Source organism: Poecile atricapillus, chromosome 14 (assembly GCF_030490865.1).
Source record: "Poecile atricapillus isolate bPoeAtr1 chromosome 14, bPoeAtr1.hap1, whole genome shotgun sequence".
Lineage (NCBI taxonomy): Eukaryota > Metazoa > Chordata > Aves > Passeriformes > Paridae > Poecile > Poecile atricapillus.
Genome location: NC_081262.1, coordinates 9282660 through 9303274, shown reverse-complemented (window position 1 = coordinate 9303274; position 20615 = coordinate 9282660). Strand labels below are relative to the sequence as shown.

At 41.1% G+C, this 20615-nt stretch overlaps 2 protein-coding genes across 5 annotated transcripts in view; one reads left to right on the top strand and one right to left on the bottom strand.

The window, feature by feature from the left end:
* Positions 1–244: 244 nt before the first annotated feature.
* KNOP1 (lysine rich nucleolar protein 1) lies at positions 245–10065 on the top strand. Of its 3 annotated transcripts, none has more exons than XM_058850062.1 (5): positions 245–298; positions 1505–2876; positions 6438–6506; positions 6961–7038; positions 9312–10064. In XM_058850062.1, exons 2-5 carry the CDS (start codon positions 1506–1508, stop codon positions 9621–9623), a joined length of 1830 nt encoding a protein of 609 aa, XP_058706045.1. In that variant the 5' UTR covers positions 245–298; position 1505; the 3' UTR covers positions 9624–10064. The 3 variants fall into 3 exon arrangements, with proteins under 3 accessions (XP_058706045.1, XP_058706044.1, XP_058706046.1); XM_058850061.1 differs by lacking the exon at positions 245–298 and adding an exon at positions 700–882 and having other exon boundaries at positions 9312–10065; XM_058850063.1 differs by lacking the exons at positions 245–298; positions 9312–10064 and adding exons at positions 700–882; positions 7135–9300.
* Positions 10066–10709: 644 nt separating this feature from the next.
* VPS35L (VPS35 endosomal protein sorting factor like) overlaps positions 10710–20615 on the bottom strand; it is a 46445-nt gene continuing 36539 nt past the window's right edge. For both annotated transcript variants that reach the window (XM_058849812.1, XM_058849813.1), the window contains 5 exons: positions 18038–18177; positions 16430–16595; positions 14525–14643; positions 12031–12177; positions 10710–11469 (listed from right to left, as the gene is read on the bottom strand). In XM_058849812.1, the coding sequence (XP_058705795.1) occupies positions 11371–11469; positions 12031–12177; positions 14525–14643; positions 16430–16595; positions 18038–18177 (671 nt within the window). In that variant the 3' untranslated portion in view covers positions 10710–11370. The remainder of the gene's footprint in view (positions 11470–12030; positions 12178–14524; positions 14644–16429; positions 16596–18037; positions 18178–20615) is intronic.

The following is a 20615-nucleotide window of genomic DNA, read 5'->3' as shown; positions in this document are numbered from 1 at the left end:
CGCAGCCCCGTGCCTGGCTGAGGGCGGGGCTGGCCGGGCAGCGGGGAGCGGCGGCCTGAAGAGCCCCGAGGGCTCGGGGAGGCAGCGCGGAACCCCTGTCCGGGAGGCTCCGAGCGGAGCCGGGGCCGGGGCTCCCACCTGCGCCGAGCCCGGTACCGCTCGGCCGCGACTCGTCCGCCGCCATGGCCGCGTCCCGCGCGTTGCCGCGGCAACGGCTCCGACAGCGCCTGCGCGGGGCGGGGCGGGGCGGGCGCCATCGCTTCCGGGGCGGCGGCGCGCGCTGCACGTGGCGCGAGAGGTGAGCGCGGCCCGGCATGGCCCTCACGGCACGGCCCGCACGGGATGGCCCACACGGCACGGTCCGGTCCGGTCCGGTCCGCATGGCACGGCCCGCACGGGATGGCCCTCACGGCACGGTCCGGTCCGGTCCGGTCCGCATGGCACGGCCCGCACGGGATGGCCCTCACGGTCCGGTCCGGTCCGCATGGCATGGCCCACACGGCACGGTCCGGTCCGGTCCGCATGGCATGGCCCGCACGGGATGGCCCACACGGCACGGTCCGGTCCGGTCCGCATGGCATGGCCCGCACGGGATGGCCCACACGGCACGGTCCGGTCCGGTCCGCACGGCACGGCCCGCACGGGATGCGCTGGCAGCCGCGCCGGGCCGTGCCGGGAGCCGCCGCGGAGCGGGGCGGGACTCGGGCCGGCGCCCCCTCCCCGCGGTGTGCAGCCCGGGGTGGGCACCGTCAGCCCCGGGGCCGGCACAGCCCCGGCCGGGCACGGCTGGGCTGCGGCACCGGCGGGAGGCCCGGACAGACAGACAGACAGACAGACAGGGAGAGGGGCCGCGCTTGCCTGGGTGCTCCTTACGGGGATTTGGTAGGGTGCCTCATTGACATCTTGTGTATTCTTGCAAACCCAGTAGGAATAATTGAGTTTCCTAGCAAGTGGGTGCTAAAGGCTTCTCTGTTGTAATCAGTTCATTGGCAAAAGTGTCCTGAGAAAAGAAAAGGAGAGCAAAGATAAGAAATCACAGATAGAAGCAAATTCAAGGTAATAATTCAGGTGCCTTGGAAGGATCTTGTAATGCTGAGTGGGCAGTAAAGTGATGTGAAGTTCAGTGTTAAGTGAAAAGTCACAGGTGTCTGGAAAACCACTCTAATTGTATCTGTATATATACACATGGTTATGTTTTGCATTTCAGAAAGATTTTTAGAGGGTATTTCTGTAAAAACGTTACGCTCTGCTGCTGGGAAACAGAGAACCTTGCAAACTAACTCAAGGTACATGATAAAAAGAATCACCCCAGTAAGCAGAATTTTCTGAATGTGTCTGTATGTCAGTATATTCTGGTTCCCCATCATTGAAAGCAGACTGAAATCAGAAAGTGTCAGGGACAGTGGGACATAAGGAATGGTCAGAATGAAGAAAAACCAAGTAGATTAGGACTTGCATAATTTCTTTGAAGCAGTTCACTAACATCTTCATTTCCTTTTTCTAGAATGATAATAAAGCATAAGAGAAAAGAATTTCTGGAGGAGCCTGGACAGAAAAAGAAAAAGGTTAAGGCAATCATTAAAATTGAGGAAGATGTTCAAACTGTCATTAAAACTGGGGACAATGGCCATCTCAAGAAAAAAACAAAGACAAGGAAAAAGGAGGATTTAAAAGATGAGTATTTATACAAGTCACAACCAAAGAACAGTAAGAAAAAGAAGAAGAAGAAAGGTGGCTCTGAATTACTCAGAGAACGTCATTTAGAAAGCTTTGTGAATATAAAGGGTCATCTGGATTTACAACTTCAAGAAGAATCAGAGGAACAAGTTAAAATACTCAAAAAGAAGAAAAGAAATGTCCAGTGTCATTTCTCCTTGGAGAATAATGAGAGTAGTGATGTGGACCTTTCAAATCATCACAGAGATTCTACTAAGAGAAGTGAATTCTCTTTTAAAAAAAAGAGGAAGAGTACTGCTTTGGATTTGGAGTTGGATGGTGAGGTAACAAAGAAAAAAAAGAAGAAACACAGTTTTTCATTAGAGGACATCCAGGACAGTGAAAAAAAGCAATCTGCCAAAGTTTGTAAAAACACCCACAAATACATCACACAAGAAGTAGTTTTTATGGGTGAAAACTATGGCACAGGTCATGCCCGGAATGGTGGGGAGACTTGTGTGAGAAGAAAGAAGAAGGAGAAAAAGAAAGATAAGTCTGACTGGTTTTTACCACTGACAGATAATCAGGACAACGTACATCAAGGTCCTGGTAGCCCCACTGCATTAAGTGACTTCAGAAAAAGGAAGAAACATAATTCCTGGGAATTTACATTGACAAACAGAGAGGAAGAGGACAAAATTAAGAACTTTGGGTGTATCAAAGAGAGGAAGAAGAAGAGGAAGAGAAAAGATACTTCTTCCTCAACCTGTGAAGAGGATAAGCCAGACTGCAGTCACAGCATTCCTGATAGACATCTCCCAGCACAGCAAGAGGTTGAGCTTGAGGAAGAAGAGCTGTCTGGAAAGAGACACAGGAAGAATTTCAAGGGTAAGAACGAAGTCAGTAAGAAGAAAAAGAAGAAGACGAAGAAAAAGGAGGAGGAAACAACATATTCAGAAGTTTATTTCAACAATGGCAGTGCCTCCAAAAGTCAAAAAATGCTACTAGAAAGCAATAAAAAGAACAAAGAGAGTGAAATGGAGCGAGCTCAGTGTGTTGCAGGGGATGCTGTAGATGGGGCATTATGCAATAGGAATCCTGTGCTGCATGACAGAAAAAGGAAAAAAACGAAAAAAGTACCACCACAGGACTTTACTGAAGAACCAGGTTCAAAAGCAGATACAAAAAAGATGACAGAATCAGCATGGACTGAGTCACTGGTAAGTGCAGAGAGGAGGGCAGCTTTGCACCCTCCTGCTAAGGAATTGAAAGCCTTTTGGGCGTTTTCCTGCTTTGCAGGCTGCTCTGCCTGTTCCTAACATTGAGGTCAGTGAGGGCCCCCACTGGGTGTTGAGAAGCAGGATCAGCTGATGGATTTCAGCATGTCTTAGTTCACAGACCACAGAATATTCTGGGCTGGAAGGGACCCACAAGGATGATCAAGTCCAGCTGTTAATTGTAGGGCCCACACAGGGATCAGATGCACAGCCTGGGCTCTGCAGCACCGTGCTCCAGCTGAGCTGATCCTGTACAGGGGAAGCACTGATGCCTGCTGCAGTCACCACCTGCTGTTTCACTTGGGAAAATGTAAATATTACAACTAGCAGCAAGTATTGGCCCGAAAAGAAAGTGGGTTTGTACAGTCATAAATGTCCTGTTGCTCTTAGCAAAGTGAAAACACTCTTCATAAAACAGGAGTTTAATACCATGTGATGTATCCTGAGCAGGTGGTAATTGTGGTGGCACGAGTTCATCTAACTGTCTGTTAGACTTTCCTCGGGCTTTGCTGCTGTCAGTGCTGGAATTATATAATGTTAGAAACAAAGGGGAAAGTTAGCCAAAACCTGTTGAATAATTCTGACAAAACTTCAGAGAAAATCCTAGGAATCCTAAGTGTAGGCTGGGCCAAGAGCATTGAAATACAAATTCTGGTAGAAAAATACTACAGGACCTAAACACACAGTTTTAATTAAAACAGTGAATCTATGCAAGAAAATAAATAGATTTAAGAATTGTGTAAATTGTAACTGAAAGTAGCTGGGACTGTATCCTGACTGACTGGCAAAGGAAATCCCATCCCAGAGTCTTGCTGTACTTGCTGTTTCTGAGGTAAAATGAACTGATGAAGTATTTGAAATATTGATAGTTTTTCTTTATCTGATCAAAGTCATGTTTTAAAGCTAAGGGTGCCAAAAGTTAGTACCTACATGCCCAACTTGTGTTATCATTGGGAATTGAGCTGTGGGATGCTCAGAAAATCAGTAGGTATATATCTGTATTTTTAACTGCTTAAACTTTGAGAACAGCACGCTGCAAGTCACTAGGAAGTTGTTTTTATTTCTGTAGGTAATGGGAAGCTGCACTCCACTTGCTTTCTGTCAAGAATTTTGAATGCTTGGCTTATTTAAATGTCAAGCACTAGTTAAGAAGGTATCACTGAAGATATTTGTAAGCTAGGGGTATAGCAGACCATAATGTGAGCTGCTTCTCAAGCTCACTTGATGGTGTGCTTTGCTCTGTCGTGCACTCAGAGGCAGTTCTATGGAAACCTGGCAGCTGTCTGGTGTCTAGTGCTAATAATTAAATATAGATTCATGTGGAGACCCAGATACAGGCTTTTTTTCACAGGTTGTGAGGGGAGTGTGTGTGCTAGCCAGTCATGAGGTGAGCAGATGTTCAGAGCTTTCAAGTTGGATTTCTCCTTTTGACCTTTCAAAAGGACAGGGTGGTTTTATTGCTGGATATATTTTCTAATTAAATTGACATTGCCTTTTTGAGATTGTTGGACATTATTTGGATTTTGCAGCTGCTTACATTGTGTAGAGGCAAAATAAACCCTACAAAGACATGTAAACTTTCATGATCAGTTAATATGGAAACCACAGCAAATACCTTGCAAACTGTTGAGACGAAGGCAGTAGGGTGATGCATGTTCCTCTTTCCCATAGTCAGCTCCTTTAACAATAAAAAACTACTCAACAGAAAATCTGAAGATTGAGGACTCTGGGTTAATCATTTCAAGAGAGTTCTAGTTCCTGCCAGGCCAAAAGACACTGCACTAATAAATGGCTGATAATGTGGTCTTGCATTTAACAGTGCCATAGTCCTGAAATGTTTTAATCTACAGCATGTCTCATGCTCTGCATGCCTTGAAAAATCCTCTGTTGGGTTTGCCCTGCAATTAAAAGAGCAAATTTTAAAGACAATGTGAAGTGATACCCACTTAGTGGGTATCACTTAATATCAGTAAGTGGTGTTTTTCTCATTGGATGCCAATGCAGCCGACTCAGGCCGAGTGAGGAGGAGTGAGGACTCAAGCTTACTGCTTTGATGTTGTTTGCCAGCAGACAGCATAACCCTACCACATGTGAATGTGCTCCTTTTCCATGGAGTTGGAGGAGGCTTGGCACACCTCCATGGGGGTAGTTTTTTCCACTCAGTAGCCCTGAGCAGGTCAGCACCGAGCTGGGAATTAGGAGAGATGGGGGTGCTCCCTCCTTCTGGCTAAAAAGAAAAAAAATATGCTGCAGTTGTTTGCAGAATCCTGTCAGGACAGTTTTCCTGCTTGTTTTAATAGATCTGAAAAGACAGTACCAGGCCATCTAGAAGTAAATTGGGGGTTGTTTTTGGTTCCTTCTTTTCATCCAAGAGCATGAGCTCTGCTTCCTGCAGACACTGTTCCCGCATTTTTAATGGTGCATGTACTTGTCTGTGTGTGAAAGCAGTGTACAAAAGGTAGCTTTGGAAAATGAGGTAAATCATTGATGGCTTTTAGTGTAACTAAAGCCTCAAAAAAGTAACAGCAGGTTCTGCTGACAGAAGTATGTTACAAATCTTTTCTTTGTCATTTCCCTGGCTGTTTCATGCTTGGTTTATTATGTTGGCTGTATCAATAGATCTTCCCTTTGGCCACTTCTTCCAGGCTGGTCTAAAGCTTATGGCTCTCATTTACTACTAGCCTGAACTTATTACTTACCCTGTTACACTGGATGCCCAAAAAGCTTCTCCTAATCACAAATTTGGAAAAGAAAGGCAGGGGAGAGTTGTTTAGGCACGTCGGTCACTGGAGCTGCAGAGGGCTGCGCTTTGTGGAATTGTGATCAGGATCTGGTTGGGTGGAGACTCTGCCCAGATTTACCTCCTGCCATCCAGCCCATCCATTCCTTCTGGAGCTGCTCTGTCTCTTCCATCAGCTCCCTGTTCCTTGCTCTCAAATGTGGAATAATGTGCTGTTTGCTGCCATTGTAGGAGACAGTTCATGTATGTGTCCTGCCTCTCCCTGTGCTCCTTCCAGCCTGGGAGCTCCCTGGGGTCCATCATCCACAGGGAGCCCAGTGCAGCTGCCTCTTGATTGTTTTTTGTTTATTTGTTTCAGAGAGACCTTTATTTCTTTTACCTCCAATTTCTAATTTTTTTTTTTTAACTTTCACTCTCTCTGTGCCTTTCTTCAAGTATAAATTTAAGCTTTTACAAAATGGTTTAATTTGAAATTATTCTGCCTGCAGACATTGCTGTGTGTGCCAGTGTTGTTGGCAGGTCCCTTTTAACGTGTAAATCTAAAAAGCATTTATCTTGATTAAAAGAAAAAAAAAATCTCTGAGTATTTTCCATAGAAATACACAGATTTAATTGGCATTTTCATCTTAGATCTGACTATTCTTGACCCAGAATAGTACTACTGATTGCTCAGTGTTTTAACTACTTTTGTGGTAAGAGCTGTGTAGATTCTAATTAACCAGAATGGATAAAATTAATCATACAAGCTTTTTCCTGTTTTACAGGAACATCTAGATGGTGTAATTATTGTGCGGGAAAAGAAAGGAAACTGTGATGAAATTAACATAGACAAGGTATGCTTTGTCCTAACTCTGGGTAAGATCTAAAGCAGGTCAGCATTTAATGCATAGGAATTGATACAAAAATGCTTTGTTGCTTATCTGGGCCTAGATTTCCCTAATTAAAGCTCTGCTTAAAATGTGCTTTACGTGTGGGTTAAGTTAAAATGTACAGCTCCAGTCAATGTGTGAACTAAGAAACTCATTAAGTTAAATACAGATTTCTTTGCTTCTCATCAATGTTGGCAGTTTCAGTGTAGCTGTTGCTTGCAGTTAGAAAATTAGACTTACCTGATACAGCAAAACACTCATTTAACATACACTAAAAAATTACTGTTCTCATGTTGAGTGTGTGAAAGCATCCCAAGCAACTTTTAATTATCCTTGCAAAATTCTGAAGATAACTAATTATTTTATTTTTTTCTTATTATTTCATTGTGAAGTAATTGTTCAGTTTTCTGCACACTAGGTGAGGCGGCAGGCCCTGCAAGAAGAAATCGATAGAGAATCTGGCAAAATTAAAGCTTTCAGTTCCAAAGTGGGACAGGTAATGTATGAGTTTAGACCTCAACCTGATGGAAATACTGTGTCCCAGGGCAAGTTCCTGTACAAAACACTGTGCTCATTTTTGTATGTGGCTCAGGTACAGCAGCACTCCTGACTGCAGATCTCAGGTCACACTGTGGAACAAGTTGGTACAATGCCAGAGTCTGAGAGCTGAGCAGTGAACTCCTTGGCATTGTACAGTGCTCTAATTCCCATCACCAATCCTCAAAAGCAATATTTTCTCTGGAAAATGAGCCATCAAAAATTGCTACAGAAGCATTTTCTGCTCACTGTGAAATTCAAGTAATTTTTGGGCTATAGATGCAGCAGTCAGTGAAGTGTATCTGATTTCTGGCCTGCAAGAGTTTGCACACATTCAGCATCAGGGACACACATGGAAAGGCAAGTCAGTCCTGTCATGGCTTCTGCATCTTTCATCCACCTCTTGGGAAGACAATTCCTGATTCTTTGCTTCTGCATCCTTCTCAGCCTGGCTCCTGACAGATTCACAGTAAGGTAGTGGAAACTTGCAGTAGTGCTTAGCCAGGGGTAAGAAGATTGAGGTGGAAAGCTTTGCTAGTAATTCAGGCTTCTGTTGCTTTGCAGGACTGCCAGAATGCCTAGAAAGCTGGAATATGCCTCAAACAAATGCCAGAAACAACTTGTGTAGATGTAACATAGTGGGAGGGAGTCTGTGTATCTCTGGAACTGAAACTGTCTAATAGTCTCTGAAGTCATTGAGAAAAATGACATCCTTGGCAGAAAATCTCAGTTCTTTGGCACTGATCTGTCTCTGTTTAGTAGTATGCAGAAGAATAGAAGCTGTGAAAACTAATTCATCAGCTCCACAAAGGGTGAGCTGGAAATGCTTCAGCAAAAGCTGTGTGTAGTGCCTGCCAGCAACTCACTTAAAAACAGAGTTTTGACAAGCCATAATTATATTTGCATCTGTGCAGCTGTCCCATTGCAAAAGGAGGACTTTATCTGTCGTGTGTGTATCTGGATATGTGCATGTATCTGTGTCACACACTGGGCTTGTACAGCAACTTGCCTTTGTGCAAGGTCAAAAGGCTGAAGTATTATGGGTAGCTTTCTTTCAATGCCAGGTATTCTGGCCTGTGATAGTGAATGATACTCCAGCCTTGCATTTTTTTTACCTTAAAATCCCCTGCTGTAGCTTTCCTGAAATTGTGTAGCATGCTGTGTGTCATGTTGGCTGTCTGCTGGAGAATGACTGTTTCATGCAAGCTGCAACTGTTCTGTTGGAAGGATTTCAGGCTGATACAAACATACCACTGAATTCACCTTTTTTATCCTATGGTGTAGCCAGCTTCGTCTATTTAATTAAAAATTAGACATTCTGCCATCTAGTATCATGCCCAGTTTTAAAGAAAAAGTTCTGAGTAGAAATCCTGCCAAAAATATTTATAAATGACTGCATAGCTAAAGCTCAGAAGTCAAATACAACCTTTAATAATGAAGCCTGTTCTTAGGTAACACAAAAGTTCATGAACTTTGTAAATCCTATGGTGTATCTGGGGTTTTCCACAACAGCTGAAATTTCATTTTAGTTTGACATCCTCAGAAATGAGCCAGAATTTGCAGACAGAAGAAGACTCCTAAAGGGGCAGACTAGTTCAAAGAGTACAGTTAAATACAAATACTGTAAATACAAAGAGCACAGCAAACTGCAAGGGAGGGGAGGTTTAGGAGAACTAGACTTAGTCCTGTTGGGTAAGTCCTCTGGTTCTGCATCCTTGCAATATTAGTTGTAATTAGTGGGATGAGAATGCAAATATTACTTAAAGCCAAATTGAACAGTGTCTGCAACTAACAAAACACTGCTGAAAACAGCAGCTCCCTAACTAGGCAGTGGGAAAATGAAAAGGTAACCCTACAAAGTGAGAGTGAAAAAGGATTAACTCTGACAGTTTTCTTGGAATAAGAGATGCTATGTGGCTGTTGGAGCTGGGTGAAGAGAGAGCAGAAAGCCAAGATTCCCAAAGCCAGAAGGAAAGGAGATTCTCAAAGCACATTAACCCCTGTCTCCAGGTCAAATGGCCTGAAATGCTCATGAAGGGGCTGTCAGGCAGAGTTAGGTCAGTCTTTCACCACATCCCTCAAGAGGTACTGCCCATGGAATAACAGTTTCCCAGCTCTGTCACCCTGTCAGGCTTTTGTAGCTGTTTCTGTTCTCATGGTACACAGACAGAAATTGTCTTCCTTGGTCTTGGTATTTCTTAATTTTAGTGTTAACTTTGTTTTGCCTCACAGAATGCGAAGCTTGGACAGTGGAGTACAGCTACTTTTAAAAGTTCTGAGGAACAAACGAAGTTTTTTAGACTGATGGGTGGCTTTAAAAAGGGTTCTGTGCCTACTCAAAATCCCTCAGGAATTCCAAACAAACCAAACATGGCTCTGAACAAGGAAGGGGAGGAGAAGTTACAGCAGGCTCTGAAGATGGAATTTGATAAAGCAATGGACTTGAAGCAACATAGAGGCATTGGTCTTGGATTTCAGCCTACTGCCAACAAGAAAGTATATATAGACAAATATACATCTAGATCTATAAAATTTGAAGATTAAAACTCAATAAAAAGAATGAAATTTCCTTTTACCTTCCACATCTTTTTATTTGAAATAAAGTAACAAAATGCTGAAGAATGTTTATGAGGTACTTGAAATACAAGTTTTCAACTGCATATACCAATGGAGCTGGGTCCTCACTTCATCCAAACAGTTTTTCAAACCTTTATTGTCATTGTTCTGCAAGACAAGAGACAGCCTCTTGCAAAGACTGAAGATGTGTGCCATGCCTGCAATTAATTGAAATTCAGTAAATTTTTTTAAAATGTTGATTTAATAAACTTTCTTTATATCTTAAGTTATTCAAAAGGATTTTATTGCTCTGTAAAATCTTCACGTTTTTTACACTCAGTCGTACAAAATGATGGTGCTTTATTTTGAAGACACACTAGTGGTGTGCCGTCAAATTTGATGAAGACTTTTAACTCAGAAAGTAACAACAGAACTACATTTCTGTAAGACAGCCTCACTTTCCACAATAGTCTTCTGCAATGGACTGCTCTACCTGAAAGCATCTGCCTCCAGCAGAAAACACACTTAACAAAACAGCACTGGGTTCTGATGCATTTTGGGGAACTCTTGAGAGGAAGTGAAAATTATGCTGATTCCATCTTAAGGGGTTGCCTTGAATCCCTTCCCATATCTGGGAAAAGGGAGCTGTTCCTGCAGGGCCTAAACTTGTCTTTGAGAAAACCATCTCCTTTAAAGTGCCATTTAAAACCACCCCTACCACAATGTGAGGATTTTTGGTATCAGTGCTCTCAGTGTTCAGCACCAGCTTCCATCAGCCATTCTAGCTTTTGGCTCTTGTTTTACTAAAATTCAGGTAGTCCAGGTTCTGTTTTCTGGTTTGAAACAAATTCTGAATTCAAGCCCTGAGCTACTTGCCTGGCAAGAAAAAAATAGCCAAAAAGCCACTATGCAAAAGTAGCAATAGATATTGGGTCTCAACATGGTTCCTTACCATGGGGTAGAAGTGGTTTGAGTGAAATTTTATTAGAAATAATAACAATGCATGTAAATAAGTTCCACAAGGGTAAGGTGATGGATTTGTATACACAAAGAAACTCCCCCAGAACACAAAAATGAGCTGAAAATTCTTTTATTCAGTGATAGCGTACTTTGCAAATACAGAGGACTTCGCATAATTTCCATTTTCCTTTGCAGCACTTAAAGATTCCTTTCATTTTACAAAACACCACTGGACTAAAATGAAAACATAAACATGTCTGTGAAAATGTATTGTAGAAATTAGAACAGTAATACTTCAGCCATTTTTCTCTGTTACTGGAACCAGCCAGACAAATGCTGGCAGCATCCCAAAGCAGAGACACAACTTTGCATGACTATTATCTTGAAATGCTGCTTTCTGCAGAGGAGAATGACTATTCTGCAAGAGGGATGAAGTTTTGAGGCTGTGAACTCATTAGTATAGATTATCTTCCTTTTTTGTTAAAATTATAACATATTAGATCTCAAAATGCTTTTGCAACCACAGAGGTTCAAAATACTGTTTAGTGAATGTAAATCAGCATTTAAAATAACAATGCTATGGTAAAACTGGATACAGAAACTCAGGTTAAATTATTGCACTCAGAACAGTTTTACCTTTATTATGCCCAAGTAAATGTGTCTCATTAAGGAAAGTAAAAATGCACTGAACTCCTGCAGTCAGGATGTAGATCAGTGATTTTTGGCCTGGGTTCCATGCTCCCTTGTGCAGGTGACTCCTTGGAAGAGGCACTCGTCAGGTCCTGGACTGCAGAGGAAGCCGAAGGGCCAAGTCTGTGAAATGACTCATTTCAGGTTGTTTGCTCCGTCTCTTGATGTACTCCAGGGTTTTCACCTAGGTTTGAAAAGAAAGGTATTTGGAGATTCTCAATGTTTTTTCTCATTTCATAGCCATCAGTTCATCGTTGTGAAGGTGTTTTAACCAATCTCAGGATTTTCCCTAAATTTCACTGGCTTTGTGAGCACTTGGCATTGCTTATTCCAGAGTTTCTTATCATGTATATATTTATTAAAGGCTCTCAAATGCCACTTTACAAGCTTTCACCAGGCAGTTGGTCCACAAAATAAAAATGCACTATTTCTCTTAAAGCTAGTTTTCTGTACTGAACAAAAAGTTAAGAACAACCAACACTTTCAGGTTCCTTAATGCATGTCATACTGTTAAAATGCTAGAAAGATACAGACCACTTGAAATATGAGAAGCTGCTTGTTCATTAAGAAGCATTTAGAAAAATAAGTTGTTGGGGTTTTAAGATAATTTGGGGTTTTTTTAAGATAGTAGCTTGTAAAGAGATAAGGTTTATTCTGATCAAGAAAATGTTACCTTTTCCCAAATAGAGTGGAAAAAGATACTAAGAGCTAAAACCTCCCTGCACTATCTGTATCCCTCCCTTACCATAGTCTTGGTGTCAGCAAAGCCATGCTTCTGAGCAAGATTCCAGAGATTGACTGAAAGCTGGTTCAGTCTGTTGTTTCGTAGGTCCCCATGAGCCAGAATGGTGTTAAAGAAATAGAGTGCCAGCTGGCTCTGCCGCTTCAGGGTCTATAATGAAAACAAAAATATTCCCATGTTACTCTACACTCATCCCAAATACCCAGCTTAACCTCACCAGCTTCTCTGAACTCAGAAGTTCAAAGGGCACTCATTTTGTAACACACAGCAATAGTTACAGACACAAGAATACAATCATAGTTTTCATATTCCATTCAAAATGCAACAAACAGCAGTAGTTGTAAATCAACAGAAGCTGCTGTAAAATAAAATACATACACAAGACTCCTACGTCTCACAGCACTTTGGCACAGCACAGTATGTAGGTCTGGCACATTTACAACTCCAGACTCCCTACAACTGCATAGAAATCACTCTCCCACCAACCAATCTTGCACTTCGACCACCCTAGCTGTAAATTTTTAGAGAGACCACTATCATCAATCTAAATTAATGCAACTTCAGGCTTTCCCCCCCCCCCCCCCATCTATTCTAATTTATTTATTTAACCAAAGATGTTTTTTCCCTGCTATTCCTTCACTGAAACTCTGGTGATACAAATGTATTTGTAGCTCCTTCCCCTAAAATTGCTGACAAGGGACCTTAAGGAGCATGAAAGCAGTCTTCCTCCCCACACAAAGCACAGGCTTCACTGCTACATGTTCTGTCAACCAGAAACAGCTTGAACTTTTAGAACTGTCCAGAACTAAAAATTTCCATTCCAGAACTGTCACATAAATGAAGCATTCTCTAATACTGTGAAAAGACCACACTGTGTTAACAGTAAGACACATTGTTCTCTTCCAAATTGCCATTTTTGTGAAAGGATTTTATTGTGAGAAAAATTTATTTTCCTTTAAAGCTTTTAAAGGAAATGAACCAATAAAAACACAAAATCATTAGAGCCTTGTTCATTTAAATGAGCAGCCAAGAAGATGAATAATAAAAGGTCACCAACACTGAAGCAATCCAAATACCACAGTGATTTTATGACCAGCTTTACTTCAGCACAATTGGAGATCTCTGATAATATTCTCATCACTTCTATTTCCTCAGCAACAACAGCTTCCTCAAACAACTATTCATTCTTACAAAGCAATTTTTATCTAAATCTCCCAATGACTTTCACTCAACAAAGCAAAACAAATGGTCCCTCTTTGTAAATAAGGATGGACAGAGAAGCAAATCCAAGGCTGCAGAGGCAAAGGCAGGCCAAGCACCTATATCTGCTGCTTAGCCTTAAATCCAGTTTTCGATGCAACAACAGCCTCAGTGAATTAACACAGGATCTCCTTACTCAAAGCATGCTTGAAAGGGGAAAACAACAAAAAAAGGCCTTTCAGAAACCATGAATTTCAAGTCCTACAAACATTCTTACTCACAAATTCCATACAGGAGTCAGATGCAAAAAACTCCCTAATATACAACCCACAGTCCTGAAAACTTTGTTTAAATTTCCTTGTGGAAATTCTTGGACATTCTTAGCTGTGCTAGAATGGTTGTTTCTGCTGCTACTGTTCTGAAAAAGAACTACAGTTCCCTGTGGTGATGTGTACAATGATGTAGAGGTTTTGAGCAAAGGATATTTTCATCTTACATTTCCGCCTTTGCTCAAGGAAGGACAAACAGTATAGCAAAAGCAAGGAAAAGGCTAAACTTAGCACAGTGTCCTCCCAATATGTATCACTTAACACATTCTGTATTGGCAAACACTCTGGGCTACTGTGCAAACAGCCCATCTAAAAAATTCCATCAAATCAATCACGCCCTGCCCTCCCTTCCAGGCCACGAGCCATAAGCTTTCTATCAATAGAAGCCATCCAGAAAGGAGGACTGGGAAGCTGTGGAAGGCTCTGTTCTCAGAAACAGGTACATTAACAGAACAGTGGGTTCTCATTATTGCAGTAAACATCAGTCACCTGCCTTTCACATACAATCCATTAAGCTAGATTTGATCCCTCAGAGCCTCTGAAATCCAATCAAGAAATCCAATAAGCTGCCTAGAGTTTTCTTTATTTTATATTGAACAAATATACTAAAGTCAGAGTAAAGACAAAACAACTATTTCTTCCCTCTGTACCTCTCTCCTGACATCATCTTAGTGCCTGGGATCTGAAACTTTTATAATTACAGGTGGCCTTCATTGTATTTTCCCAGTAATAGACTAACTGTGAATTCTCACTTTGCTAATTACACAACTGGACATCATTTGGTGTCTCCACCACAAGCCTGCTTATGTGACAGTCTCACTTTCTAAACAAGTAAAAACACCCAATTTCCTTTTGTTTTGAGGTCCCTGAACCTTTTGAAAAGACCAAGTCCTGGTCAAGGGCGGCCTGTTTCTTCAACTCCAAATTACTTTTGGTTTTGTATTGAATCAAGCTGAGTAAGAACATACCTCCTCCTTTCCCAGGGTTTTCAGATGATCCAGGATCTGTGATACCACTGTTTCACTCAGTTTATTAATTTCAGCCAGGAACTTGGAGTCTCCACCATACAGAGTATCATTGGAATCAACTGCAGAGATGAATTAAGCTTAGGTCTGGTTAAAGAGCTATACATTTATTTGCTATTGAAAACATCATATATTGATAGAAGACCACATTTGGAAGCCATAAAGTGACCCTCCTCCATGAAACACAAACAGAACTATGTTTTCTAAGTGCCTACACTTGGTTGCCTACTGTCTTTTTGATTTTAGGAACCAAACACTGAGAAGTATCTTTTAGCTTAAAGCCAGTCCTGTATTCCTGGATGCAGCCAGGCTCTCACAGATATCTCCTAGACTTAATGTTAAGCAACATATAATGTCAATTTTTAGGTTTTCCAGAGAGACAGACTCCCCTCTCCCATCACCTTAGAAGAGTATGGCCATCATCTTCAATGGCAGCAGCACTTGACCAAACATTTTGTGTTTTATTTAGTAAAAATAACCAGATTTTCAAAAGAAACTGCATTTTAATTTTTTCCCCTTTAAAATAAACCCATGATTACCTCAGAGTCGTGGACAGAAACTCAAAAAGTGTATTTTCAGTTTCAAAGACCTTAAAAGATTCTTGGGAGGGAGAGAGCTCTCCAAGTTTTTACAGCTTATATAATTGTGATTTTAAACATGTCTTTTGCCCTAATTTATTTATGTTCTATTAAGAAGTAGGGTAGAAGAAATTTTTATGTTTAACTGTATTCTAGGTAAATCAGAAAGCACAGAAGATAAAAGATAATGCTCTGTTCCCAAGTAAACATCATTTTAAGAAGCTAAGGTACAAGGTCCACCTAGAAAAAAACCCCATGGCCCTACTACAGGGGAAAAATTACTAATTTATATTTCCATGCTTGTCTTCATTAAAATCTAATTCATTTAGATTTCCCATCTTGGGATTATGAAGCTATTTTGGTCACATAAAAAATGGAGAGAAAAAAAAAGCTAAAGCACACTTCCTTACAGAATTTGAACAGCAGATTTACTACAGAGTAGCAGTTCCACTGACAGGTATTTTCTGTGCTGCTAACAGCAAGAGGTATTTTGTCATGGGCAGTAAATCTGACAAACTGTTCACCAGAAGAACTGCAGAGCACATTCAGCCTGGCCCTGTTAAAGTCCTGTGCAACTGAAAGAGAAAGTCAAACCGTCGTGGTCTGTCTGACTCATTAATCTTCCAGGGTGCTTTAAAAGATTTTTATTTATTACTCTACCTTAATTTAGTAATCTATAATCAGAAGGCAAATATTCAAATTTTAGAGCATGTCAAAATATTCCAAAAATTATTACAAAAAAGATGACAGCTATTTTACAAAACATAAAATCTATAGAATTTTCTAGCTATTCTGAATATTTCTGTAATTTACTGCAATTTCCAAAACTGAAAGCCTGCCTTCAAAGCACCAAATACATCATTTAAATAATGAAGACTAGGCTTTACATTCTTAAAACTGGAGTTTTTAATAAATGTGGATGAAACACCAATGATAAATATAAATCAAGTTGATACTTTAGAGTTAAATAAAACCCTTCATATGCATAATCATTACTTGAAAAGTTCACATTTATAAGCATTTGCACCAACACCACCAGAAGGAAACTAAGTAACCCACTCTGCACAGATTCACTGCAAAGAACAGACTGCACCTGTTCAGAAACCAGCTCCTGGGATTATTCTAAGTTACAATACCTGGAACTGGACAGAAAAATAATCCATTTTTGAGACTGATTACCACTGGTCTTCATTGACTGGCTATGGTGATAAGACAATACCACAACAGTCCTGGTGGAATGCAAGGAGCCAGAGCCCCCCTTAGGTATTACCTTTATCTACATGGTAGATAAATGCTTCTTGAGTCATTGCAGACAGCAGATGCAAAACATTAGTATAAATCCTGACTTTGTCATCGCTGTTATCCTCCCAAGTATAATCCTGGATCACATTTAGTAATCCTCGCACAAGAAACAACACTCCTTGTTCTGGATGGTCCTACAGAGAAGAAAAAAGATAGGTCAAAACCAATACCACAACCCTGGAACAAAAACAGGATTATTTGCAGTCATTCAGTGGTGTAGAGTCACAGTTTGAGCTCTATAAAAGCAGAACTACAATATAATTAAAGCTGACAGCTACTTTTCTTAAGTGTGCTTCCTGCAAATTCTTTAAATATTTTTTCTAGTTTCCATCTGAAATGTCCATTTGACCCACAATCAGAACATGATCCAGGAAGCCTCCACAGAGGAGGCTTTGAAATACTTTGTTTTGCAGTCATGGGGGAGCAGTACAAAATTAATTGTCAGCTTCTTAACAGCTAAGCCTCTAAAATTAAACAGTGGGTAGATTTTGTTATTAAAATCGTATCAGTAAGCTGTAGTGTATTACTCATATAATTATGAGTTTCAGAAGAACACCTACACTGGGAAGTCAGTTACAGACAATCAACAATCTTTTCACATGAAATGAAAAGAAAGACTCTGCTTTACATAAGCTGGGGGCTTTTACAAGCAGCTTTAATACTGCACTCGGCTAATTCCAGCTGGCAGTTGGAGCAGTGGCACTGAGATACACAGGACAAATCACAATCCACTGGAGACACCTCCTTTTGATCTTCTGTAAATAGGGAACAAAGTTAGGGAAGCTAGTTTCTGAATCCTGGCATCTTGTTGCAAGTTGTTTTTCATTACTGAATCTGAGAGGTTGTATCAGTCCCTTCTTCAGTCACCTGTGTGCTGCTTCACCAGACAGGCAGTCACAGCAAAAAGGAAGGAGAAAACCATAAGGGAGGTTTCAGTGAGGAGGGAAAACTCTCTCCAAGAACAAGTGAACATACTTCAAACTTCTTTTTCTGTTCCTCCAGGTTAATTTACAATTTCCCCTCATTTTTTAGATATAGCTGAAAATATTGGAGGGAAAATTACATCTCTCTCTAAACTTGGCAGTTAGTTAAAAAGTGGAAGGGCGTAGAATAGTAGTACTTTGTGAAATAGTCATCAGAAGAGGAAGGTTATGCCAAAACACATCTTCTAATTATTGTTTTCACTCAAATAATTAGGCAACCTATTTCAAAGTAACTGAACCTAATGGGAATTAGAGCTCTTTATTTTTCCCCTCCTCATGTATTAGGGTTTTTTGAGTACTTCGCTAATAAACCAGTAAATGTTCACACAATTGGAGATTTCACTCTACCCCAAATCCACTTCTAGTGAGAGGTGTCACTGAGAGTGGCAAGCTGTACCTCCACCTCCACAAATGTTCTGCCTCCCCATTTTGCATTGGGGTGAGTGATTTTGCAGCCAATGAGCAGAACAGTCTATCTTTTCACAGAAAACTAATCCTGCACTCAGGAAGCCCAGTCTGCTCTAAATTTTTAAACAGGAAAGTCAAAATAGTCCATACTAAACCTATGTGCTATTCATACACACTCAACTTACCGGAACAACTAATAATGTGGAAAAAAAATTACAAAGGAATTCCAGGAGGAAGGCATCAGAAGGTCGCATCTTCCCATCTACACTGATCATTTTTGGCACTTCAGGAACGAGGCTCACTGCAGCTTTGAAAAAAGCATCAGCTACAAAATAAAAATAGAGTTGCTGTTATATCACTCCAGCTGTGATGGCAGCCATGCCTGACCCAATGGCTGCTTTGAATTTGTTTCAAATAGATTACAGAAAATGAATGTGCTCAACTGCAGAGAAAGCCAAGACTCAGCAGTGCTCTAATTCTTCAGAAACATGCTAATTTGAACAATGGTGTTTCTCCAAAGGAAGTTCCCACATCACCCAAGACTTCTGAAATTATAACTCTTCTCCTTTGCATAACAAGGAGACACCATCATTTCATATGTAATGCATTTATAATAAGAAATTAGCACATGATTCAAAATTGACTTATCAAAGAAATACTTATGATGGGAGAATGGGGAATCCAGTGGGGGGAAAAGGTTCATGCTATCTTGTTCACCAATTCATTCACAAAGGCTGTTAAAGTTCTAAGGAACTACAACAACTTCATTTTTCTAATTATTTATAGTCACTAAAAGTAAAATAATCCTAGTACCATAACCTGGGGTATTGCTGGTTACCTAAATAAAAGGACTTTTTCCAAAAATCACAATACAGGAATTAGAGAAACCATCCAGCATTACAGCCTTGGGAAAATAGCTATTAAGAGGTTTTTCATAACTCTTTATTATGTCTCTAATCTTACAAAAATATAAATTCCAAACAATAGAACATCTATTCCTCAGTTTATTAATATTCACAAATTAAAAGCAACAATATTTTCCCTCTTACACTAGAAGACCTCCCATATATGCTGAGTTCACAAAAAATTTCTGACAGCAACACTGTTTTGCACTTTCTTGGCAATATTTCAGAATCTCCAAGTATCCACATCCCACTCGAGTTGTTGAGCCATATACTTCAAAGCATCCTTCAGAATTAATACTGTATCTTTATTTTACAGGAACAGAGACCCAGGCCATGTAATCAGGTTTTATCAAGGGCCAAAGGAGAATTCTTGGTGAAAGCCAAGAGGTGTTACATGGCTGGGATGGAGATACCACTGACAGGCAGGCATGGGCATTTCCAGGAGCGCAGCTTGCTCTGGAAAAATTCATTTGAGACTCCATGCAAATTTGCTAAATATAGTACCAACTGGTATCTAATTTAAGCTTATGAGGAATACCAGGGAAACATGTGCTTTGGAAAAACTGTAGTTCTCACTCTTGTTTCTTCAGCACACAAGTGCTCAACCCCTCCTGGACTTTTAAGTGTTGTGCTTAGAATGCACACCCCTTCCATCAAACATAGTCCTTCCTTTTATTCTGCACATTTGTTTTGAGGTGAAAGAATGTTTATTTCCAACTTATAAGTTTAGACAGCCAACCCAAAGGAAGGTAAGTAATCTTTCTCTGAGGTTTATTTGAGGAAGGAAGGCAGCAGCAGATGTTCATTCTAGCACAAGTAAATGAATTGCTGTCACTTCCACAGTTGTCTCATCAGAAAAAAAATAAAAGTGCACATCCCACATCACCATACAGTAAAACATGTGACCAGACAAATGAAAAAATGTGCCTTAGAGAATAGTCTGCATACCAAAGTACCCATGTCTGTGCAGGGAATGCTCCTGCCTTCTGAAGTTATTTCATAACAGGACGAGAATGACCTAGGTAGCAATCAGCATCCACAGTGAAAAAGAGCTGCTCACCCTAATTTACTGCCTGCTCTCCCAGCAATCACAATCCTTCACATTCTCCTCTAAACTTCTGCCATACTGCAAACCCAAAACCTCTTATCTTCAATTTGAAAACCTGAAATTTGATTTCATTTACTCTCCTTGCCTCCCGCTGTTGCTGTGAATGAGAGCTGCCTCCTCATCTGCCTGAGCAGCTCCAGAGACACGAGCTCCCTGGTTCCTCGGGCTGCTGAGAGCAGTGCCCGGCTCCCCTGCAGGTGCTGCCCACACCAGGGACCTGCCTGTGCTGCCACAAACTCCCTGAGCTTCCCCCTGTGTCCTCCCCAGCCATGGCAGTCACACAGCTGTGCCCCATGGCCACAGGGCCACCCTGCAAACCCCACACACTGTCACTGTCCCAGCACAGTGGGGACACTGAGGCTCTTGCCCCACACTTTTAATCTTTGTTCCTTGCCTTTCCTCCCCCTGCTTCCCCCACTCAATGCAGCAAGGCAAGCCAAACAAGCAAAACACCACAAAACAGTTGTATTTCACTTTGATACATCCAGAAGAACTGGCAAAGGAGAGTGTGTTCACTTTGCAGTTAGTTCTGCAAATCTGTGCTAACCATGAAATGATTTTATGCTGGTTTTAACACTAAAAGCACATTTCTCCAAGGTATATGTGCTTCATAAGAAGCAAAAATAAATGCGTATCAGTGCAAAGGTTTTTATTACAGACTGCAGAAAATGACCTGTCCTCTAAACATTACCATCCTGGCAGAGAGGTGTCAGAGTTATTACACTCATTAGATGATCTGAGTTTGGAGAA